Here is a 25,495-nt window from a genome sequence, read left to right as displayed (position 1 = left end):
CAAACATTCTGGAGAATGTTTCTAATTCCTGAAGCTCCCTGACTAATCCCCGGGTTGAGCAGTCAGAGGTTCCACTTGATTTGCTGTGACTTGTTGGCTGTCTTTGGGTTTGTATTCCTTGCAAATGATATTTGATTTTCTATGCACTTCCCTCTCACTGGACGGCACCCAAAATAAACGCTGTTGGTTTTGACATGGGAAGGTTTAGCTGTTCAAACATGCACACTCTGCTGACGTTCAAATCCACAGATTGTACCACACACCAGTGTTTATAGAGTCTTTGTCAGGACTGAAAAAAACACTAATTTATCATTTCCAGTGGTACCACAGAGTAATGACTCTTTCACCAGGCCTAATTCCCAAAGTCTTTTCACCTTTTTAAATTTTTCTTGGCCTATGGAAGTTCTGAGGCCAAGAATCAAAATTGCGCTGTAGTTATGGCCTGCACCACAGTTACGGCCAACGCCAGATCCTTAACTCGCTGCACACAAGAAAACTTCCCTAATTTTCTTTTAAATCATATTACTTTTCACTTTTACAAATACTCCATCCAGACCCTGGTTTATACAAAATGATGTGGACAGTGTTGGAAAAATGAACAGTGTTTTGAGGGAAGTGGAATTAAAACCAGTTACATCAGTAGAATGAAAATCGTAAGGTCTGGACACATGATAACCAGAGCAGGGCAGGAAAGAATACTGGATTAGGAGAATGGCACCTGGGCTCTAATTCCAACTCTGTTGCCAACTGTCCATGGGACTTTGGGATGCATCATTGAATCTCCTCATCTGAACTAGATCTACGATTTCCAAATTCACCAAGATATAAGAATCACCTGGATTGTCTATTCAAAAAACAGATTCCTAATCCTCAGGCCAGGCCTACTGAAGTGGAATCTCTAGGGAAGGGATCTGCAAAAGATACACAAGAACATGGTACCCTGTGTGATTCTTTTGAACAAACAATTTGGGGAGACCCTGAGGTAGGTAATGTCTAGGGTCTTGCAGTTCTAAGAGCTTATGATAAAACCTGGATGCTGTGATTCAATGTGAATGAGAAAAATCTGAAGGTAAAATTTATTATTCAGACAGTATTTTTATGGATATTTGTTTTTTGAAAAGTTATTGAAGTTAATACTAAGTCTTGTGTTTTATAGATCTAGATGTTTTTCATATTTCTTTTTTCTCTTTGACTCACTGTAAATATCTGGCCTATCTAGCCCATGGTGTTATATGAAGGATAAATGAGATCAGGATGTGAAATTTTGTTGTTGTTATTATTATTGCTGTTAGTAAAATAAGTACTATCGGGTAGATTCTGCTTTTATGAATTTGATAGATCTGCTAGTGTCTATGGCTTTGTTCCTATTGGTAAAAAGCCCAGAAAAATGTAAAAGTACACAATTATTCCTCCTTAATTTATTGATTTAGAAAAAAATTTTGACTACTTACTATGCCCAAAGCATTATGCTATGTTCTGTCTAAAATGTTTAGAGTGCCTGACCCTCTCCACAATAGAATACAGTAGGTGGTTTCTTTTTGAACATAAAATAACGTCTTATAGATAAACCAGAAAATACCTTTCTCTTCAAATAGTTCTTTTTTTTTTTTTTTTTAACTTGGCAATGTTCATCTCATAATCAATTTGTGGAGAAAGTGATTTTGCAAAATTAATTGTAAACATCTATGGGAACTCTTTATTCTCTAAAAATGGTATTTATTTAAAATATAAAATAAGGACTTAAAATTAATTCTGCTTGTCATGGGGAAGTATTTTGCCTAAATCAGATAAAATGTCATTGAAAATATACCATTTGGGATTATACACAATGGATAATATTCCATTTGGTACATATACACAATAGAATACTACTCAGCCATTAAAAAGAACAAAACAATGCCATTTGCAGCAGCGTGAATGCAACTAGAGATTCTCATACTGAGTGAAGTCAGAAAGACAAAGACAAATACCATATGCTATCACTTATATGTGAAATCTAAAATATGCCATAGATAAACCTATCTACAGAACAGGAACAGACTCACAGACATGGAGAGCAGACTTGGGGTTGCCAAGGTGAAGCGGGAGGGAGTGGGATGGACTAGGAGTTTGGGGTTAGTAGATGAATGGATAAGCAATGAGGTCCTGCTGCACAGGGAACTATATCCAATCACTTGTGATAGAACATGGTAAGAAGATAATATGAGAAAAAGAATGTGTATATATAAATAACTGGGTCACTTTGCTGTACAGCAGAAATTAACAGAACATTGTAAATCAGCTATAATAACAAAATTAAAAATATATTTACCATTTGGTTTCTCTCTTCCCATGCAGGTCCTGCACCCTTCTTAATTTTCTCCCATGGAAACAGTATCTTTAGGATTGACTTGGAAGGAACTAATCATGAGCAATTGGTGGCAGATGCTGGAATATCAGTGCTCATGGACTTCCATTACAATGAGAAAAGAATCTATTGGGTCGATCTAGAAAGACAACTTTTGCAAAGAGTTTTTCTGAATGGGACAAGGCAAGAGGTAAAGTACCACTTCCCATGGTATTTGAGGGATTTTTGAACAGGCTGTCAAATATGATAGAGCAAATTTGTAACATATAGATAGATGAAAATTACATTACAGTGTAAATGTGTGCCCAGCATATGTATATATTTGTTTATTCTGCACCTGTGATATATTATTATTATTATTATCATTATCATTATTTTGCTTTTTAGGGCTGCACTCATGGCATATGGAAGTTCCCGGGTCAGGGGTCAAATCAGAGCTGCAACATACACCACAGCCACAGCCACACAGGATCCCAGCTGCGTCTGTGGCCTACACCACAGCTCACAATAACACTAGGTCCTTAACTTATGGAGCGGGGCCAGGGATCGAACCTGCGTCCTCATGGATACCAGTCAGGTTCATTGCCGCTGAGCCACAACAGGAACTCCTGTGATATCATGTTATTGAAGAATCCTATCAACGTGACATTGATGTGCAGAAGCCCCCAAAAGGAGAAAGTCAGGATGTCAGTGGTAATTTTGAAGGTAGCTAAGTTTATGAAGTCAGATCACCATTTTATGGTCAAAACAGATTGTTTCCATGATTATTTTCTACTTCAGTGGTTCTCAGCTTGGGGCAGTTTTGCCCCTCAGGGGATGTTTGGTAAGGTCTAGAAGCATTTTGGGTTGTCACAACTGGGTTGGGGAAAAGAGGATATGTTACCGGCATCCAGCGGGGAGAGGTCAGGGGTGCAGCTGAATGACCTCGACATGTACGACAGTCCCCCCAAAAAAGAGTTATGAGGCCTAACATGTCAGTTGTGCTGAGGTGGAGAAACCCTCTTTTATCTGTTTAAAATCTCTTGTTGTGGGTTTTCACACCTGATAATTAGGAAGAAAAGTCTTTTTTTCTTTTTATTCTCAAGGTGTTTGCACTCTGGAAGAAAATAATAAAACAGGTGGTAGCTATAAAAGGTTTTGCTTCAAGCGCATACAAAAGATCTTTAATCGTTCTTCTTAATGAGTAGAGCCCTTAACTGAGTCCCAGCAGGAATGTTCTCTTTATTCCTGGGAGGTGGATTACGGAGAGCAGGTGACCAGAGAAACCTGTAGCATTTATTCCCAGCACAAAGTGCCCACTGTTTGCTTTTTGTTTTTAAACAAAACTTTCTCCCTCCAATTATTCTTAAAGCCTTCAATTAGGTGCTAATCTATTTGATCACATCTCTAATACTTGCTAATCTCACTTTTAACAAAGATGGCTGCTCATTACTTTGCAGCCATCTGTAGAACAATTTCAAAATTGTGAGCTTAGACTCTGGAGGGTTTCCCGTCAGGAAAAAACATTAAATAATAGTGAATTTGTGGCAAGTGATTAGGAAAGGATTGGCCTGAAACCTAAAATCCCCTAGTATTAGTCCCTTCTTTGGGTTAAAACATTGTTTATAAAGGACAACTGATTAAAGGCAAATAATTTACATGGGTGAACTAATATATTAATATATTAGCAATTAGTTAAATGGATTGGCTGAATTGCTTGGTATGAGATGTAGGAATAGAACTGGCTCCTGAGACTGTTCCACTTCTGCCCAACTCCGAGTTTAGTGACATCAAGTTGGCAGCTGAAAATCATTGACTGTGGGAATATTTCCACCACAGAAATCTGCCATGGTGCAAACTGGGGCTTCCTGCCATCTCTTACCCTCCACCCACCAAGAGGACCTATTTACCTCCATATGCTGGAATTAGGAGATAACCAAGGTTTGGCTTAGGTGTTTTTATCAGGAGAGAGCAGGAAACATGGTCCAAGAGGCATAAAGAAAAGCCCTGCTGTTGGGATCACAAGGTCACAATTTGAAGGCACCGAGGACTCATAGAAAGGGAGGGGCCTGGTGGACGAGGAGGGGCCAGAAGAAAAGTAGGGGCCTTAAGGAGAAATTAATCTACTTCATGTCTTGATGCAGAGACTCCCAGGGAATCTTGCCAGAATTTAGCAAAGCTTGGAAATGGGTTCAGTTGAGAATCTGGAAAATTCCACTAGCAAATGGAATTGAATGCACTGCTTTTTAAGTACTGTTGAAATTATTACTATATTATGGCTGATTGTCTAATTTCAATAAGTATAGGTTAAATTTTCTTCTTCTCCTCTTCTTCCTCCTCCTCTTCCTCTTCCCCTTCCTCCCCCCGCCCCTTTTTTGGCTGCACCCACAGCAACAGCATATGGAAGTTCCCAGGCTAGGGATTGAATCTGAGCTGCAGCTGCAACATGCCCCTCAGCTGTAGCAATGCCAGATCCTTTAATCCATTGCAGAGGGCTAACATATTAATATATTAGTTCATCCAGGTAAATTCTTTGCCTTTAAACAGTTGCCCTTTATAAATAATGTTTTAACCTCTGCAGCAACCCGAGCCACTGCAGTCAGATCCTTAAGGCTTTGTGCCACAGCAGAAACTATTTTCTTTTTTTGGCAGGATAAATATTCATTTCAAAGCTGTGATATAAATACTATGCCCAGAAATATTCACATGGGAGGGTAGACATTTATGCATCTGAAAAACAGCACCATACCTATGACTACTTTATCATGTAAATAATTTGGGGAATGCTAATAGATTTTGGTACATAGTAAAAATTTTGTTGGAATGGGGAAATATTAATAACAATTTTAAAATTTGATTTTACAGAAAGTATGCAATCTAGAGAAAAATGTTTCAGGAATGGCAATAAATTGGATCAATGAAGAACTTATTTGGTCAAATCAACAGGAAGGCACCATTACAGTAACAGATATGAAAGGAAACAATTCCCGTGTTCTCTTAAGCGCCTTAAAATATCCTGCAAATGTAGCAGTTGATCCAGTAGAAAGGTAAATTCTGCTGGTTTTGCACATTGAAATATATTTCAAATTCTGATGACAGTTCATAACATTTTGAACTCAAAGGAGAGTGACGCCCTCTTCCATGGGTCACAAACACCATTTTCAGTAGGGCGTTTGCCTGGATTTGAGCCAAGGCAGGCTTTCTCTACCAAGCACACTTTTGACCATCATGGTTTCCTGCTAGAGAAGCATCATTCTCCTTCTGACTTGAGATCACATGGAATTGCCATAACAGGGCAATAAATACTTGTTGAATTGAATTTTCACTCCAAACAGTCCACCTTGTCCTGTGCAGACATCCAGGGTCGGCTGAAACACGGAGAGAGTGAGCCATTTAAGTGAGCTTCCGTTCAGTTGTGTGTCTGTGATATGTCTGTCCTCAGGTTGATGTTTTGGTCTTCAGAGGTGGCCGGCAGCCTTCACAGGGCAGATGTTACAGGTATGGAAGTGAGACTTCTGTTGGAGACATCAGAGGAAATTGCAGCTGTGTCATTGGATGTGCTTGATAAACGGCTCTTTTGGATTCAGTATAACAGAGAAGGAGGCAGTTCTCGTATTTGTTCCTGTGATTATGATGGAGGTTCTGTCCATTTTAGCAAACATCTCACACAGTAAGTTTTGGTTGTGATATGAAATTGAACAATTGCCATTTGAAGTTCCTGTGATAAGTTTGCTTTTGTCAACTAGATTTTGGAACTCAAAAGACTTGAGTTCAACCCCAGATTTACTGTTTATTAGGGGAGTGACTTGGGCAGGTTCCATGGCTTCTCTCATCCTCAGTTTCCTTTAATGTGGGTGTTGGAGGATGGAGGGGATGAAAAGAGCCCACCAAACTGAGACAGCATCTGGAGACTAAAGAAAGAGGGAGGCAGCTCCAAATCATCAATGGATCAATGTTTTATAGGGTAACTTACTCACAGGTTGGGAACGGTAGGCAATGATTCAGAAGCATTTGCAGCTGCACTTTGCATTGCTGAGGGGCCATTGGGACAATTTTAGAGTCAACCTAGGGTATGGGGGTACCTGCTTGGAAACAAGACATGCATTCCTAAGTCAAGATTTACAGCTGGATGACTAGTCTTGGGAGTGCTGGGAATATTCAGCGAAGATTTTCATCATTGTTTGCGGACTCACAAAGCATAGAAGTCTCCTGATCCTAAGGATTATTAAACAGTATCTATTATACAGAGCTCTTGACAACAAAATGATTTACTGCACAACACAGTCCTGTTAGCGTCAGGGAAGGACAGGAGGAACTGTACTGGCCCAAGATGGTGTCAGTTATGCTAATATGCATACGATGGGGATAATAATAGTACCTATTTCTTGAGATTATTATGAAGATTAAGAAATGAAAATAAAAATAATTAACAGTATTCGGCATGTAGTAAACTGTCACATGCTGGTAATATTTATTCTTTCAGGAATTGTTATGTCATATATTTGGGAAGCATCTGTCTTTCATTTGGTTTGCTATGACAGTGGCTGACTCTAGCTTGTGGCAAGGGGCAGAAATTAGGCATGCAAAATTAAAAAAAAAAACAAACGAAAAAACAGAAAGCAACTCATACCCATTCCTATTTTCTTCCCTATTTTATTTTCATCACATGTATGTGCTGAATAGCAAAGACTGAGACAATGGATCTGGAGCATAAAAAAATCTAAAAATCATATGTCATTAATTCAGATTGTGGCTACATAAATCCAAACATAAACTTAATATCTGTTTCTTACCCTTAATATCTGTTTCATTACCAATAGAAAATGTGGGTGATTAAAATTCAAATTAAATTGAAATGAAATGAAACTTTAATAAGCCCAGGAAGAAATGTTCTGCCATTCTTTACGGTTTTTTTTTTTTCTTTTTCACTGTTGTTTTTAGGCACAATGTGTTTGCAATGTCCCTTTTTGGTGATCACATCTTCTATTCAACATGGAAAAAGAAGACAATTTGGGTAGCTAACAAGCACACTGGGAAGGATATGGTTAAAATGAACCTCAATCCAGCATTTGTACCACCTGGTGGAATTAAAGTAGTGCATCCACTCGTTCAGCCCAAGGCAGAGGGTGATGCTTGGGCCTCTGGTGAGTTCTCTCTTGACCTCCACAGGGTCTGGCATAGTCCCCACCTGTTAACTTGCTCAAGACAGACACTTAGGAGTCCACCTTGATTTCTCCCACTGACTCGCTCCCAATTTCCAATCTATCTCCAGATCTTTTCCACTCTACCTCCTAAATATATCTCAAATGTCCACTTGTCTCACCTACTGCCACCAGCATAATCCAAACAGCCAGTATATCTCATCTGGCCTATTGTAGCACCCACTTAGTTAACCCTTCTAAGTTTCTGCCTTTTTTTTTTAAGGACCACATCTGCAGTATATGTAAGTTCCTAGGCCCTGGGTCAAATTGAGCTGCAGCTGCCACCCTGCGTCACAGCCGTAGCCATGCCAGATCCAAGCCGTGTCTGTGACCTACAGCACAGCTCACAGCAACACCAGATCCTTAACCCACTGAACCCGTGTCCTCATAGTTACTAGTCAGGTTCGTTACCGCTGAGCCACAGTAGGGATTCCTCCTCTTGCCTTTAAATAGTAAATCTGATCTATTAACTCCCCTGCTTAAAATCCTTTGAAAACTTTCCTTTGCATTTAGATTGAAATGTAATACTTCACGCGGCCTGTCTATATGACCAACCTGATCTGGCCTTCTGTCCTCCTCTCCTCCCTGGACTCCAGTACGAGTCTTCCTATGGTTCCTCAAACATGCTTCTTCATGCCTTTGGACTTTGCAGGCACTCCTCTCTCTGTCAAGACTTCCCTCCAGGTCTGAGCTTCAATGTAATGCCCTCTCATCGGCCTTCTTTGTCATCCGAGAAAAGTAGGCGCCTTCACCTCCTGTCCTTCTCTCAGTATAACTTCATTCAACCCATCAAGTGTGTAATTCCATATAACTTTGCTCTCTTTTTGATTTTCTCTCCCACTTGATTATAAATGCCATGCAGGCAGGAACCATGGCTCATGGATGGATTTCTTTAAACCACCTTATACCTAGTCATTATTTATTTGTTTATAAAGAATTTTAAACAACATTGGTGAAATGAAGGGGTTAACTGAATCTAGTCATAGTCCCGAATTTCTACTTTCAAATGTAGGCTCTGAATTCTGTTGGAGGATGGAGGGAATTAAAAGTGCTCACTGAACTAAGAAGGCATTTTAAGACCTTCTTAAAAAATGAGGCAGACAGCTCCAATCAATGGATCGGTTTGTTATTATAGGGTAACTTAATTACAGGATGGCATTAGGATCAAGCAGACAACAATCCGGAAGCATTTGCAGCTGCGCTCTGCACTGCTGAGAGGCCACTGGGGCAATTTTATAGTTCACCTAGGTGATGGGGGTAGATACTTGGAAATAGGACTTATGAATGGGTCACTAGTCTTGTGGGTACCAGGAAGATGCCAGGGAAGGTTTTCATCCTTGCTTGAGGACCAACAGAGTGCAGAGGCCACCTGGCCCTTATGATTATTAACTGCAAGCCCTTGATGACAGAGAACTGCTTTCCTGCAGAGCACAGTCCTGGTTAGGGTCAGGGGAAGGACAGGAGGAACTGTAAGGGCCCAAGATGGTGTCAGTTATGCTAACAGCTATACAAATATCTTGCATATAATTTTTTTTAGGTAGCCTACCTTGATGTAGCTTATATACTACATAATGTTACACTAACATCTGCCTTTGCATAAAAACCTTTTTTCAGGCAGGCTTTAAAATATATTTAATTTTATCTGCAGCTAGTCTTGTGAGTTTCCAAAGCAAAGGTAGAATTGTTTGTCTTCTTCCTACCTGTTGGATGCCACTAGGATTGAGTAATAGTGTGGGACTTTGTAGGGATAATGAGTCCCTCCCACAATTTGTATCTAAATGTGTCCATACCTGCCCTTGAACATAGCTCCTAAAGAGAGCTGTGGAGCCTGAGCAGGAGAACAGGCATGAGATTGTCAAAGAATCTAGGGGGAATTGACATTGTTGCTTCTTATACCCTCCGGCAGGTAACTAATGGGACACATACTTTTAACCTGATTTCTTTTCAAAACATAGATATAAACTATAATTTAACTTGTGTAATGACATGCAAGAAATGAGAAACCGCCAAGAATAAAATAGACTCCTAGAGATGAAGCATTTGTTCATATAAGTTATTTTTTTAAAAATTCACTTCTTTGAATTTACAAGGCAAGAGTTATGGGCAACAGTTCAGCTCTGGCTTGCAGCACAGCATTAAAGACCAACAGCATAGTGGCAAGACTATAAAATAGATTGTGACGCTATTCCACGCGTGAAGGCAATGACCCTGATATACTGCCAGTTACCTTCCATGGAAATCTTGACTCAAGCTCAAACACAACTTATTGTGTAAGTGGCGATGACTCACAACAAAATTAGAAGCAACAACTACTTTTATTTATTACTAAGAATAGTTGAGATTCATTCATAATAGTTATACGTATCATCACCATCACTGCCTCTTACTTTTTTTTTTTAACAGCCACACCTGTGGCATATGGAAGTTCCCAGGCTGTGGGTTGAATTGGACCTGCAGCTGCCAGTCTATGCCATGGCCACAGCAATGTCAGATCTGAGCCTCGTCTTTGACCTATGCTGTAGCTCATGGCAACACCGGATTCTTAACCCGCTGAGTGAGGCCAGGATCAAACCTGCATCCTCGTGGATACTAGTCGGGTTTGTAACCCGCTGAGCCATGATGGGAGATCCCGTCTCTTCCATTTGTATGGAATTTCATAATTTCCAAAGTATTTTCATGGGCATTATTACATTGGTTTGTCATAGCAACGTTGTGAGACGGAAAGATTGTCAATTATTATACTCATTTCGTAACTGAGAAATATGAAGTCTAAAAAAATAGAGCAACTTTTCCAGGATTACAGGCTTGTTGGTGGATTTGGAGAGAAATTCCTCAGTGTCAGGTTAGTATTTTTTCTGCCATAAACACTTGAGCTTTTCAGAGTCCTTCACTAATCAAATAGGGAGTTCAAAAATAGAATATTGAAAGCATGACTTTCAGAAGAAAATCCACAATGAGTCACTGTAGCACAGCTTCAAACAGTGTGACAAATAATAGAATTTGTGAGTTCCCACTGTGGCTCAGCAGTAATGAACCTGACTAGTGTTCCTGAGGATTTGGCTTCAATCCCTGGCCTCACTCAGTGGGTTGAATATCCACTGTTGCCATGAGCTGTGATGTCGGTTGCAGGTGTGGCTCAGATCCCATGTGGCTGTGGCTGTGGCGTAGGCCAGCAGCTGCAGCTCCAATTTGACTCCTAGCCTGGAAACTTCCATATCCCACAGGTGCGGGCCTAAAAAGGAGAGAAAAATAATTTGCTTAGGAAGACAACGCTAGCTGCAGAGCTATAGGAGAACCTGGAATCTAGAAGGCAGCTGGTATTGGAGAGTTGCTGACCAGAGGATGGTTCGCACGTGCTCCGAGTACCAAGGACTTTTGCTTTCAAGAGCACTGTGACTTTGCCTGTTCTCAAATAAGTTTCAACTGCTTTAGGGCCACGCAGGGCAGGAATTTCCCCCCTGGGATTTAGGGTCTGTAAATCCCTTGATTGTGTGTGTTGGATGAAAATACTCAATTGTACCTCCAGAGAGGTGGTGTCTAACTTCCAATAAGTTCTCCAAGTGCCTGATATCCTTCACATTTAAAGATGTATTTCTTTGAAACCTGGTTAATTCATGCTGAAGAATAGGCTTACAATTGTAGCTCCTCGGCCAAAGTGAACAGTAGTGGTACTTTGTTTGCAAGGTGTTCAGTAGTAAGACTATTTCAATGAGGAGATAACTGAGAAAAATCATATAATTTGGTTGATATTATTTTTGTTATAAAATGTAATTATTCCCACAAATAAAAGTATGAACAAATGTAGCTCAGGCAAAATGCCTAAGCTACCATTTATTAAAGTGTGTTCTTCAAAACTCTCATTCTGTAGGATTTAATGGGGTTCTTTGGTAGGAAGAAATATTCCAGGGTCAAATGATTTAGACAGGCTGGGTTGAGTAAAGTTAAACAAGCTGTTTTTCTTGGAACCACTCATATGGTTATGTGCATTGTTAATCTCTAAGGGCCATAAAACTATGGCATTTTCCTATTTTATTTCCTATGTGGCAGCCTATATGACTCCTGAATATATTCTTTCTAGTCCAGACCTCTTTCTTGAGATATAGACCAAAGGGGGAAGAAAACCAACCCTGGGGCCTCGTGAGAGGTAAACTGCAGAGAAAAGTGATTTAAAACACTGGGGATTTGTTCACAATATACGAGGGAGCAGCCCTGGTGAAGACCAAGGGCGCGGGCAGGGCCGACAAAGGCAAAGTCGCAGAGCTTCACAAGGAAGATGAACTTGTCAGCTTGAACAAGTCCTTGTGTCCGTGACTTGTCCATTGAGACTGGCTGGCACAGGAAAATTTGAGGCAGCAGATTGATGGGTCCCAGTCAAGGTTTCGGCATCAGGCTGGTTTTCTGAGGATCTGACCTCTGGTTCCTCCTCTGATCCCTTCTTGTTCTCTGCTTCTTCCAGGCTCAGGGTCCTGCCGTGGGCGCATCAGATGTACACATTCAGGTGCAGTGAAAATGTCCTTTTCAAGACCCATATTTTTATCTGCCTTCCGAGCATTTCTCCTTGGATTTCCTACAAGTGCTTCAAGCACAAAGGAATAACTGGCCCACTAACTTTCTCCCCTCTTTTCCTCATCTCCTCTCCTTCCAGCCTCCCTACCTTGGTGAGGGGTGCTTTGCCTCCATCTCTCAAGGCAGAAATCTAGGAACTGTCTTCGATCTTTCTCAATCCCACCCCATGAAATCAGTTTCCAACTCCTAACAATTCCACCACCTACGACCCACCACTTGTGCCCCTCTCAGCAGCCCTCCATTCCTGGTACCTTCTCCGTTCTAGTCCCTGCCTCCCTTTTCCGTGCTGCAGGGAGTTCTCTTATCCATAAGGACTCAGGTTCAATCCTTGGCCTCTCTCAGTGGGTCAGGCATCCCGTGTTGCCATGAGCTATGGTATAGGTCACAGACACAACTTGGATCCTGAGCTGCTGGGGCTGTGGCGTAGGCTGGCAACTGCAGCTCCAGTTCAACCCCTAGCCTGGGAACCTCCGTGTACCATAGATGTGGCCTTAAAAGGCAAAAAACAACAAAACAAAACAAAACAAAAAGTTTTCCATTTCAGGGACTCAGAAAATCCACCCCCCCCCCAACTCTCTCTCACACACACCCCCCCTCCCCTGGCTGGCTGAAAAGTGACACAGACTTGATCTCACGTTCGTGTTGGCATGATTAATCTTATTGGGCAACAGTGCTCTTCTGGCTGCCCTGAGACCTATACTATTACAGTTGTCCCTCAGCATCCATGGGATTTGTTCCAGGATTCTTACCAACACCAAAATCCAAAGATGCACTAGTCCCTTTTATAAAATAGCATTTTATTTGCATATTACCTAACATCCTTTCCTATTCTTTAAATCACCCGTATATTATTTATAATACCTAACACAATGTAGCTACTATGCACATAGTTGTAAATGCCATGTAAACTGTAAGTGACGCAAGACAAATTCCAACTTCGCTCTCTGAAACTTTATGGATTTTTTTTTAAGATTTTGTTTTGATCCATGGTTATTGAATTTGCAGATGTAGAACTCATGGATAAAAGGGGAAGACTATACGAATCTCAGAGCTAGTGTGGGCAATTCTTTGTATACGATGTTTTTTTTTGTTTTTTTTTTTGGTTTTGTCTTTTTGCCATTTCTTGGGCCGCACCCACAGCATATGGAGGTTCCCAGGCTAGGGGTTGAATCGGAGCTGTAGCCACCGTCCTACACCAGAGCCACAGCAATGTGGGATCCAAGCCGTGTCTGCAACCTACACCACAGCTCACAGCAACGCTGGATCCTTAACCCACTGGGCAAGGCCAGGGACTGAACCCGCAACCTCGTGGTTCCTAGTCGGATTCGTTAACCACTGTGCCACAATGGGAACTCCTATATACAATGTTTTTTAAAAAATCTTTTTGTTCAAGTATAACTGATTTACAATGTTGTACCAATTTCTGCTGTACAGCAAAGTGACCCAGTCATGTATGTGTGTGTATATATATATGTATATATATTTATTTATTTATTCTTTCTCTCATACTATCTTCCATCATGTTCTACCACAAGAGACTAGATATAGTTCCTTGTGCTATACAGTAGGACCTCATTGCTTATCCATTCTAAATGTAATAGTTTGCATCTGTTAACCTCAAATTCCCAATCCATCCCACTCCCTCCCCCTTGGCAACACAAACAGACTTCTACAAAATGTTAATAACGTTATTTCAAGCTCCGCATTTGGGGAATTTGCAAGGATAGTTTTACTGCTGGCAGATGTTCTTTTGTAAAGGTACAAATAATTCTGCTTTCTTCTGGAATTCTTTAAAATGTAGATTCCAGCTTTAAGCTCAAAAGGGAATTTCAAAAGTATGTTCTTTGGAAAATGAAGGACATCTGTCATCAACACAGTTTAAAATATTTTGCATTCATTTCATGCATAGATATATTGCTGAATTTCTTTAATTCTGAGAGTTTCTGAAGGAGAATAGCCTCCACTTAGAAATGTACCTGCTTATGGATGTGAGTCATGTAGCTAAAACTGCCTAGGTGGAGCTTTTGGTTATGCCATTGCTGAGGTTTCTACTGTAAAATGTTGGGTTTTTGGAAACATCTAGAAAAGAATGATCCTAGACATGTGCTTTTTTTCACATAGTTTTTCCTAAAATGTAAAAAATTGTGGTAAAATACACATTTATCATCTTAACCATTTTTAAAGGTACAATTCAGTGGCATTAAGTACGTTTACAGTTTTTATGCAACTATCACCACCATTCCTCTCCATAAATATTTTCATCTTGTAAAACAGAAACTCTATATCCATTAAATAACAACTTGCCATTTCTGCCTCTCTTCAGCCCCTACCACCCACCATTCTAATTCCTGTCTATGGTTTTGACTAGTATTCTAAGTGTCTCATATATGTGTAATCATACAGTATTTCTCCTTATGCGACTGGTTTATTTCACTCAGCTTAATGTCCTCAAGATTTATCTGTTTCACAGCATATATCAGAATTTCTTTCCTTTTTAAGGCTGAGTAATACTCCATTGCATGTATATATCACATTTTACTTATTTCTCTATCCGTTGATAAATACTTGGGTTGCTTCCATGTTTTAGCTATTGTGAGTAATGCTGCTTTAAACATGGGTAAACAAATACCTTTTTGAGACTCCACTTTCAATTCTTTTGAACATATACTCAGAGGTGAATTGTTGGATCATGGTGATTCTATTTTTAATTTTTTGAGGGCCTGTCATACTGTTTTCCACAACAACTATGCTATTTTACATTCCCACCAACAGTGCACAAGAATTCTAATTTCTCCATACCCTTACCTACACTTATATTCTGTTTTTATGTAGTCTAAATTATCAGTTCACTCAGAGCTGTGTTATTTCTTATAGAAATCTTAGAAATTATGGATTTCTGTATCTTCTTATGTATTTATGGACATTTATTGACATTTTCTTAATGATGAGAGTCACATTTACAAAGATACACACCATTGGGGCAAGCATAGGAATGATTTGAGGTAAAGATGGGGTTTTGTTTTTGTTTTTTTCTTTTTATGGCCACACGCGTGGCATATGGAAGTTCCCAGGCTAGGGGTTAAACCAGAGCTGCAGCTCTGCCTACGCCACAGCCACAGCAACGCCAGATCCGAGCTGCATCTGTGACCCACACCACAGCTTGCAGCAATGCAGGTTCCTTAACCCCCTGAGTGAGGCCAGGGATTGAACCCACATCCTCATAGTGATGACATCAGGTCCTTAACCCCCTGAGCCACAATGGGAACTCCCAAAGCTGGGTTTTAACGCAGGTTTGCCTGACACCAAATGGTTGCTACTTGAAACGCCTTTTAAATACTTAGAATGGCTCTTGATCATTCTTTTATCTTTCTTGCTGTTGCTCTCACTTCTTACTGGTTTCCATTTGCCTGGCTGTGGCCTCTGTTTATTTTCTGAGGCTTTTTCCTGCCATTTGTTTATTGAGGAATCTAGATCATTTGCCCCTTACAATGCCCCACATTCTGGATTTTGCAGATTCTGTCCCCATGGTGTCATTTCACGTAATTCTGCATTTCCTGTGAACTGGTAGTTTTGGCCTGGGAAGCTGATCAGATTCAGATTTTTTGGACTTTATAGGTGGTACTTCAGGTAGTACTGGGTGCTTCCTAGTGTCCACACCAGCGGGCATGTAATGATGGGCTCTCTGTTCCTTTTGTGATGTTCAAGATTCATCAGAGGTTCGGGTGTTACCTGACTGGTCCATCCGTCCTGGAGTTTCCTATCAGCCTCTCATATAACGGCTTTACAAGCCATAGATTATCATTGCCTAGAGCCAGTTTTTCATTAGAGGCTTGAAGTAACGACATTCTAATTCTCTATCATTGCTTATGTGTTTATTAGCTGAAGAACTTTTTCACATCCGCTGTATGATTACCCTGAGGAGGCTCTTTTATAGGAAGATAAATACTTGATCTAATCTTTCCTTTAGTTTATGTTTTCAGAATCAAGAGTTAAAGTATTCTCCAAAGGGAAACTTGTTTTTAAAAGCATCTTTCTAAATTCAAGGATGTAAAAAATATTTGACATGTTGTTATTCATTGCAGTTCTTATCATTTTCACAGTCAACGTATAGGGGGAGCCTTGAGATATGGCTTCTAGTCTTCATGGGAAAGATGACCGGTAACTAGCCCTTGGTGGTCTAGAATGTCTGGGCTCAGCAAGAAAGAACCCTGGAGTGAGGTAGCCGCTCTGCCACTGGCCCCTGGGGAGGGCAGTGGGGCTGAGTGTGGTAGCCACCCACTGCGGGTGGACCTACAGCCTTTGTGTTTCCATCATCGTGCTGTGGGCTGCGTATAAAATAAGGAAAGACTGACTGGGCCTGAGGGTCTCTTCTGAGATCATTTATTTTTTAACTGCTCAGAAATGGTTGATTTGTTTTCCGATTCTTAGAGAGTTTTAGATGGACAAAATTTAGTACCTAAATTTTGGCTAAGTGACTTTTTTCTTTTTTACTGTAATTAGGAATTCCAATAGGACAGAATCACCATTCTTACAGTTGTTTTCATTCTTATTTTCTATTAACGAAGAAGAACAAACCTCTATATAATATAGTTTGGGAAGTTTTTGAGAAAGATGAGGGAGTCATTTCTTCAGGGAACTCACAATCCCATGAGGATGTGGGTTCGATCCTTGGTCTTGCTCAGTGGGTTAAGGATCTGGCGTTGCCCATGAGCTGTGGTGTGGCTGCAGATGCAGCTTGGATCCCGCATTGCTGTGGCTGTGGCGTAGGATGGCAGCTGCAGCTCGGATTCAGCCACTAGGCTGGGAACTTCCATATGCCGTGGGTGTGGCCCTAAAAAGAAAAAGCAAAAAAAAAATAAAATAAAAAGAAAATAAAAAGAAAAAAGAAAACAAAAACATGCACATTTATAGAAAAAATATATTTATGTATAATTTGCATGTTTGTAGTACATGTTATATACTATAGCATGTTTTATATAAAAACATATTTCTCTATAAAAACCCCTTGTATTTTACATATATATATATATATATAAATGTAAGTATACAGATATACAAGTGCACATGTACACACATTATGTATATTAAAGAGATGGGGTTTATCATTGAAGATTTGAGCTTGAGTCCCATTTCTTACCCCTTATTACCAATATATGATCCTTAAAACCCCATTTCCTAATCTGTAAAATGGAAGGCAATAACTGCTCTGCATAGCTCAAGGGCTTGTTATGAAAATTATATGTGATAATATAAATGCTTTATAAAAATTTTATTCAAATTTTTTAACTCTTGGGAGTCCTAAATATTTATTTAGTTACAAGAATGATAAAAGTGAATGGGTTCAAATGGAAGAGACAAGACGGGCTTTATTGATGAGGCGAGTCTTACACTGAATTTGAGGTAGGAACAAAGGTGTGATTCGTGGAAAGAAGCAGGTTCAGGAATCCCAGCTGAGTTGTTTCAGAACTGGGCCAGGGTGAAATCTATACTTTGCTCTGCTGTAGCAAAGCTCAGGAGAGCTTGTGGGTTGGGCAGTTACTGAGGGTGCAGTTGGTGGTGGACATTAAACTCCATCATTAGGAGCTTTAATTTGATCTCTAAGGCAATTAAGCCCCACTGCTGGGCCCTGCGGAGGGGTGTTATCTGAGGTCAGCAGCAGCATTCTGAGTGCTAGCTTTAGCCCAATTTGAAGCTAAAGGACAGCAGAAGATTGAGGAGATTAAACAAAATACAGCCCTCAATCCTCTACGTGTTGCCACTTCCTCAAATGACCTTTTAAATGTTTAGTGTCTGAATTCAGGTCACATCATCCACACAGCCATTCAGAAGAGAATATCGATTGTTCTCTTGCCTATGTCCATCATTGAATCGTAAAGTCCACTGTTTTTTTTTGTTTATTTGTTTGTTTGTTTATTTGTTTGTCTTTTTGCCTTTTCTAGGGCCGCTCCTGTGGCATATGGGGGTTCCCAGGCTAGGGGTCGAATTGGAGCCGTAGCCACCGGCCTACGCCACAGCCACAGCAACGCAGGATCTGAGCCACGTCTGCGACCTACACCACAGCTCATGGCAACGCAGGACCCTTAACCCACTGAGCAAGGCCAGGGATGGAACCACAACCTCATGGTTCCTAGCCGGATTCGTTAACCACTGTGTCACCACAGGAACTCCTGTAAAGTCCACTGTTAATAAATATCATTAAAATCATCCACAGTGTTGTATAGTGGGAAGGAGTACTGACCATTTGTTTGAGCTGTAACCCTGAGGTTGACTGGAAATTCAAGGAGAAACTAAATAAAGGAGTTAAGTTCCAGGTGTCACAACCACAGGTTTTTGTGCATAAATTCCAGAGGTTTGTAGCATCCCTGTGTTGTCAAAGGCACCAGATTAGGCATCTCTGTGTTGTCAAAGGCACCCAAGAATGACATCTTCATCTCATTAATAGGTCCTGTCCTGAGAGCTGTGGTAGGAGAACTACAACTAGAGACATAGTGGACATCAGAGACTATAGGTATGAATGGGATTCATGCCTTATCCTCAGCAGCTGACTTATTAGCGAAAAGAGATGCATATATACATGAGGCTGATGATGGTGATGATGAGGATAAGAACACACAGAAGTTAACGATCCGGCGTTGCCGTGAGCTGTGGTGTAGGTTGCAGACGCGGCTCGGATCCCGAGTTGCTGTGGCTCTGGTGTAGGCCGGTGGCTACAGCTCCGATTCGACCCCTAGCCTGGGAATCTCCATATGCCGCGGGAGAGGCCCAAAGAAATAGCAAAAACACAAAAAACAAAACAAAACAAAACAAAACAAAAACACAGAAGATCAGGTAAGAGATGGCCAAAAAGTACAAAGGAGATCAGTAATACTGGATCTAGATGAAGAGCAGAGCGAATCATTTTGAATCGCCATTAACTTATTGTAAGCCGTGGTTAAGGTTTGAGAATATTTAGAGATCAAACCTTCGAGGAACTTACCACAATCATCTGATTCTGTATCGCATCATAATTTTTTTTAAGTTCGGGATCGCAGCGAACATCTACTTCAGGGCTTTTATTTCATGGAAACTGAGATCAAGGAGATCAAGTGATTTTATATAAAAGGCAGAACCAAGACAACTCAGTTTTCCCAGTTCTTAATGCAGTGGTCAGCTATCATATGGGGTTTGCGAAGTTTTTTAAAGGGATCTTTATAGGGAGCACAATTCCTTGATTTTTGTTACCTCAAAAAACTGGTAGCACTTTGGTGCTATTAAAAGGCCAAATCACACCTTCCTGGATTCTTGTTTTTGTTCACTTGTAAATGTTATAAAAATTATAATGAAAACAATCACATGCTCATGTTTTTTTAGAAATTAGAAGTAGGTGCATTTTGTCTCCAAAGCATTTGTAAGTTTCTAATGTTAGTCATCTACTTTAAAAATTAAGGTCATTTCGTTTTAATTTTCCTTTTTTTTTTTTAATGTTTGTCTTTTTCTAGGGCCTCGCCCACGGCATATGGAGGCTCCCAGGCTAGGGATCTAATCAGAGCTGTAGCCACCGGCCTACACCACAGCCACAGCAACGTGGGATCCAAGCCATGTCTGCGACCTCCACCACAGCTCATGACAATGCCGGATCCTTAACCCACTGAGCGAGGCCAGGGATCGAACCCGAAACCTCATGGTTCCTAGTTGGATTCGTTAACCACTGAGCCATGACAGGAACTCCTCATTTTAATTTTCTCAGTTAAAATTTTGATACATGAAGCATGTAGGAACATGAAGAACAATCTCACTAAACATTTGTAATTGGCATAAAAACCGTGGATAAGAAACAATTTTTGGAATCAGTATTCAAAAACTGGGAGCTCCCTGGTGGTCTAGGGGTTAGGACTTGGCACTTTCATCACTGCAGCCTGGGTTCAGTCCCTGGTCTGGGAATTGAGATTCTGGGGAAGGAAAGAAGGAAGGCAAGAAAGAAAGGCAGCTCTTTAAAAAAAAAAAAAAATCCAAAAACTATTCAGTATAAATCTTAACTGATTTAGTAGGTATTATTGCAATAGTATTAAATAATTGGCAGGGTTGATTGTGCATTTAATTCTACCAAAAGATCTGAATAGACAAGTTTAAAGTAACTAAGGAAATAACACAACTAGCTAAAAGAAGATATTCATAACCAAGGTGAAAGTGGGATGTTCCGTTAGTCCATCAGGCCAGTGTTTCTCAAAGTGTGGTGTGAAGACTCCCAGCATCAGAATCATTCCAGATTCTGGTAAAAATGAGCTTTTCCCTGAATTTATCAAATATGAATCTCTAGAGGGTGGCATGCCCCCCTGCTGGTCTTGATGAACATTAGGGATGCTTTCAAGAGGGCAAGAATTATTTCTATTGTGTGATGCTGTTATTGGTCAAGAAAAGTGTTTCGTGACTTGAAAACAGAAGGAAAGGAGTAGAGTCCAAGTGAGTTGCCATCCTTCTAAGCAGATGATCGAGACATGAACCTGCATGGAGCCCTGTCTCAGCCTCACAGTGCTATGCTCAAGGCTCTCGCTGGCTTGTTTCCTGTGCCTTTCACAGAAAGGCTGTGCTTTTAGCGATGCTTCTCCTAGGCCTTTGATGCTTCTCATGACTAACTAGCTCTCACTGATCTCAGATATGCCAGGATTCTGGGTCCATGAGCTCGATCTTCTTCCCCCATTGTCGTCTATTGCCAGAGCTCTGGCCTCTATATCTACATGCATCTTTCTTTTCCTTTCTTTCTTTCTTTCTTTCTTTCTTTCTTTCTTTCTTTCTTTCTTTCTTTCTTTCTTTCTTTCTTTCTTTCTTTCTTTCTTTCTTTCTTTCTTTCTCTCTCTCTCTCTCTCTCTCTCTTTCTTTCTCTCTTTCTCTCTTTCTTTCTCTCTCTCTTTCTTTCTTTCTTTCTCTTTTTCCAGGGCCGCACCTGCAGCATATGGAGGTTCCCAGGCTAGGAGTCTAATTGGAGCTGTAGCCACCAGCCTATGCCAGAGCCGCAGCAACACCAGATCCGAGCTGTGTCTGCAACCTACAGCATGGCTCATGGCAATGCCGGATCCTTAACCCACTGAGCGAGGCCAGGGATCAAACCTGCAACCTCATGGTTCCTAGTCAGATTCGTTAACCACTGAGCCACGACGGGAACTCCTATATCTACGTGCATCTTAAGAGCTGCCTTCAGACTTAAGCTTATCTCTGTATTTTTTGGAGCATTTTGCAAAATCATTGTTAAAATTGGCTGGAAAAAAATTAGAGGGAAGAAAATTTGAATAGGGGTGTACTTGTTTAGTATGCCCCTGTTTAGCCCTTGATTCTGGGTCTGAAAATCAAAGGTACCAAGTTGGCCATTTGTTATTCAATGCATTTGGCTAATTTAACCCAAGCACCTCTCACTGAGCAGATTTTACTATTCACCCTGGGCTGTTTTGTAAAACACAGAATACTAGCAGCAATAAACTCAGAAATTTGGGGATAAGATATATGACAATGGTATATAATGTCAGAAAGATGCTGTTATTTACATAATGATCCTAAAAACAGATAAATATATAGATCTGACCTGTAAATATTATACTTACAATGTTCTTAGGTTCCAAGCCTTTTTTTGCTTCTTAGATGTTTTATTTTCAGCATTTCTGTTTATGTGTCTTATCTGTGTTTTAAGTAAATACTTTTAGTAAAAACAGATCAAAAAAACCAATGAGATGTTCTTTATGTTTGCAACCCAAGAATGACATCTTCATCTAATTAATGTGTCCTGTCCTGAGAGCTGTTGTAGGAGAACTACAATTAGAGACATAGTGGGCATCAGGATCCTTGAGTGACCTGGGCTAATGTTTGACCCTAGAGCAGTGCCACCACCACCAGGCAGCTCCCCTGCTGATGTCACAGGAGATTCGAGGTCTTAAGAACCATGAAGGGATCATGCATTGTCCCTGTCAAAACACACCTCCACTCCAATTTAACCATCTTCTCTTTCAGATCAGAAGCTCTGCAAACTGAGGAAGGGTAGCTGCAGAGGCAGCATGTGTGGGCAAGAGCCAAAGTCCCACGTGTGCACGTGTGCAGAGGGATACACTTTAAGCCAAGATGGAAGGAAGTGTGAAGGTAACGTGTGGTAAGCAAGGACAGCCCACCTGAGCCGTGGCTGGTCTTCAGTGGGCCATCCAGAGCCTCCACAATGAAACCGGTTTCAAATTTCCCCCTTTCTCCCCCCCAAAAGCAATTTTATTCCCCCACCCCCCAACCAGGTTTTAAAGGCTTTATAATACTTTCAAGTCCCCTTTCTATCTTGTGTTCCCAGATCAAATACTTTCAGAGACTACTCAAGGGTTGATAGGAGGCAGGGATGCTCTGAGTGGACACTGCGGACCTCTGCGGGTTTGATGATGTGCAAAGCATCAGTATTTTCATATTTTTCAGGGGAGTAGTTCCATAGCTCTCATGAGATCCTCAAAAGTATGTGACTGCTGCATCTCATTGCACAACCATCTGGTAGGACTCTTGAGACACTGCACCAGGGCTGCTTATCTTGGGCTCCTCCTCTTTTGAGACTCAGGGATCAATGTAGTGAACCCAAGCAGAGATGCCGTGTCCTTTTTCCTGGGTGGCCCTGTGAGTTACTGACAAGAAGAATCCAGTCTCTGTGGGGTGACTCAGTGGAATTAGCTGGGGTGAGATTTCAGGTAAAGCTAGCATCTGCCTGTTGTTACAGTCCACTCTGACCTGGGACGAGTGGGTGAGGACCCTAGCATAACAGTGATCTGGAGGGCTGGGTTTCAGCCTGAGTAAAACTGTTGGGGATGAGGCTGTGTCCTCGCGATTGGCTCCTGTCAGGGTTGAGAGGGCTGAAGAGCAGAACAGGGAATGTCCTGTCCTTGTCATGAACTTTCTAGAGTCCTTGCCTTAAATGGCTATATCTTTTCGGGGGAAATAGTACTACTTTCTCCCACGGGTAAGTGTAATATGAAAATCTGTATTTGAAAGTATAAGCCCTGACTGTGTAAACCATGGCTTTCATGATACCTGCGCTAACTTCTTTCACCCGTTGTTAGAGTAGAAAAACAGTCTTGCCAGGGTCAGTTACAGCAAACAGAGGCGTGAGGTACTCTACTTTTTGCTGACTTGGTAGTGATGTTACAATTTATTTTCCAAATAACCAGCTGACTGTTTTGCTGTTGTTATTGTGTAGATGTCAACGAGTGTGCCTTCTGGAATCATGGCTGTACTCTCGGGTGTGAAAACACCCCTGGATCCTATTATTGCACGTGTCCTGCAGGATTTGTTCTGCTCCCTGATGGGAAACGGTGTCATCGTAAGTCACATCAAGTATTTATTGCATTATTGTCTCCATTTTCACTGATGTTTCTAAGGTGACTGCGGTCTGAGTTGATGGCCCTTGATCAATAGTATGCATCAGAATTACCTTGGAATCTTATTTTGTTTTGCTTTTTAAAACAAGAATGATCAGACTCTACACCAGACCTTTTAAATCACAACTTCTGATAAGCCTGTATTTATATATTTTATTGTTTTTATCTATATTTTATTATATTTCATTATATATCTCTGGAAGATAAGCATGTGAAAAACATAATCATGACATATTATTAATCTAAAAAATGAACTGTAATTCCCTCCAGTCAGTTTTCAGGTATAACCCCAATATCATTTTCACAACTAAAAAGAGTTAACAATAATTCCTTAATAACATCAAATATCTAGTCAGTTTTCAAATTATTTTTTAAAAGTTTTTTTTTTCTTTTTATGGCCACACCTGCAGCATATGCAAGTTCCTGGGCTAGGGGTCAAATCAGAGCTGCAGCTGCCGGCCTACGCCACAGCCACAGCAACACCAGATCTGAGCCACATTTGCGACCTATACTGCAGCTTGTAGGAACGCCAGATCCTTAACCCACTGAGCAAGGCCAGGGGTTGAACCTGCATCCTCATGGATACTAGTCAAGTTCTTAACCCACTGAGCCAAAACAGGAGCTCCCTAAAAAGATTTGTTTAAACAATTGATTTGTTTGACTAAGTATCCAAATAAGCTCTGGCTGTTGTATTAGCTTGATACCTCTCTCTTTCATCCTACAGATTCCCTCCCCTCTTTTTAGTCCCCTTGCAAATTTTTGCTAAGCAAACTGTTTTTTACCTGCAGAGTTTCTCACACTCTTTTTACTGAATGCACTTCTAAGATGTCCCAGTCCTTCTGCAAACTTGTGGTTAGATTTGCAGGCTTGAAAAGATTAGGTCTTGAAATTTTGACAATAATTCATAGCTATGTTTATACTTCCATCAGGAGACACATAACAGCCAGTTGTTTCTCTTTCTGTCTTCTGGTACCCCCCCCCCTTTTTTTTGCCTTTTCTAGGGCCGCTCCTGCAGCATGTGGAGGTTCCTAGGCTAGGGATCCAATCAGAGCTGTAGCCGCTGGCCTCCGCTACAGCCACAACAACGCCAGATCCGAGCCATGTCTTCGACGTACGTCACAGCTCACGGCAATGCTGGATCCTTAACCCACTGAGCAAGGCCAGGAATCGAACCCGCAACCTCACGGTTCCTAGTCGGATTCGTTAACCATTGAGCCACGTTGGGAAATCCCCCCCCCCACCTTTTTTTAAACAAACTCTTGGCAGTCTTACTAAAGAAAAAATATGCATGACTTACTTTTCACCAGTCTGTTCTGGCATTCTTCTAATAATATCAGAATTACCTGGGTCAATAATAGCCAGTTTGGGATTTCCCTGGTAGCTCAATGGGTTGAGGATTCTGGGTTGTCACTGCTGTGGCTTGGGTTCTATCCCTGGCCTGGGAACTTCCATATGCTATGAGCTTGACCGAAAAAAAGCCAGTATGTGTGTTACTAACCCTTTTGAGCAGGAGTCCACAAGGGTTCTCCTGCCTAGAATCGCTATTGCCAATAAAATGAGTTCGGTTCAGAAGCAAAGGAGAACTTTATTTTTCAATCAGAAATTGGAGAAGTGTGAGCTTGTGCTCCACAGTATGAGCCATGGGCGGGGCTGCTTTATAGGGATCTTGTGGATCATGCTGTTCATGCTCCAGATCACAGTGCCCAGTGCAGCATCTCTGCACACAGCCCGTCACTACGGGCTTGAATTGCAGTGCAGTGCAGCAGTGTCTCTGCACATGGCCCACTGAGCCTAGGTGTTGAGCACAGAGGTTCTGTGCTGGGAACTCTAATTGGATGTTAGGTGCAAAGCCTCTGCACATGGCCCCCTACAGGCTAGTGAAACTAGACTAAGCCCAAAGAAGAGGTTAGTCCTTATCACCTAGATTCCATCTTACTTATCCCTGAGGACCCCAGCGGGCTTTGCTGGTGTCACACACACTTTCCTATTTTCTACATGCTGTCGGCTCTCAGTTCAATATCATTGCCACTGGAGTG

General features: G+C 41.1%; 1 protein-coding gene across 4 annotated transcripts in view; it reads left to right on the top strand.

Annotated features, from left to right (window-relative positions):
• The window catches only part of EGF (epidermal growth factor), a 92,636-nt gene that overhangs the window by 14,154 nt on the left and 52,987 nt on the right, over positions 1-25,495 (top strand). For 2 of the 4 annotated variants that reach the window (XM_047798847.1, XM_047798845.1), the window contains exons 2-8: positions 2,338-2,537; positions 5,192-5,373; positions 5,769-5,996; positions 7,268-7,470; positions 11,984-12,025; positions 22,069-22,194; positions 23,279-23,401. In XM_047798847.1, the coding sequence (XP_047654803.1) occupies positions 2,338-2,537; positions 5,192-5,373; positions 5,769-5,996; positions 7,268-7,470; positions 11,984-12,025; positions 22,069-22,194; positions 23,279-23,401 (1,104 nt within the window). The remainder of the gene's footprint in view (positions 1-2,337; positions 2,538-5,191; positions 5,374-5,768; positions 5,997-7,267; positions 7,471-11,983; positions 12,026-22,068; positions 22,195-23,278; positions 23,402-25,495) is intronic. The other 2 variants (XM_047798848.1, XM_047798846.1) reach the window with 1 other exon arrangement.

This window comes from Phacochoerus africanus, chromosome 10 (assembly GCF_016906955.1).
Source record: "Phacochoerus africanus isolate WHEZ1 chromosome 10, ROS_Pafr_v1, whole genome shotgun sequence".
In the NCBI taxonomy this organism is placed as follows: Eukaryota; Metazoa; Chordata; class Mammalia; order Artiodactyla; family Suidae; genus Phacochoerus; species Phacochoerus africanus.
This window is presented reverse-complemented; position numbering and strand designations above follow the sequence as displayed.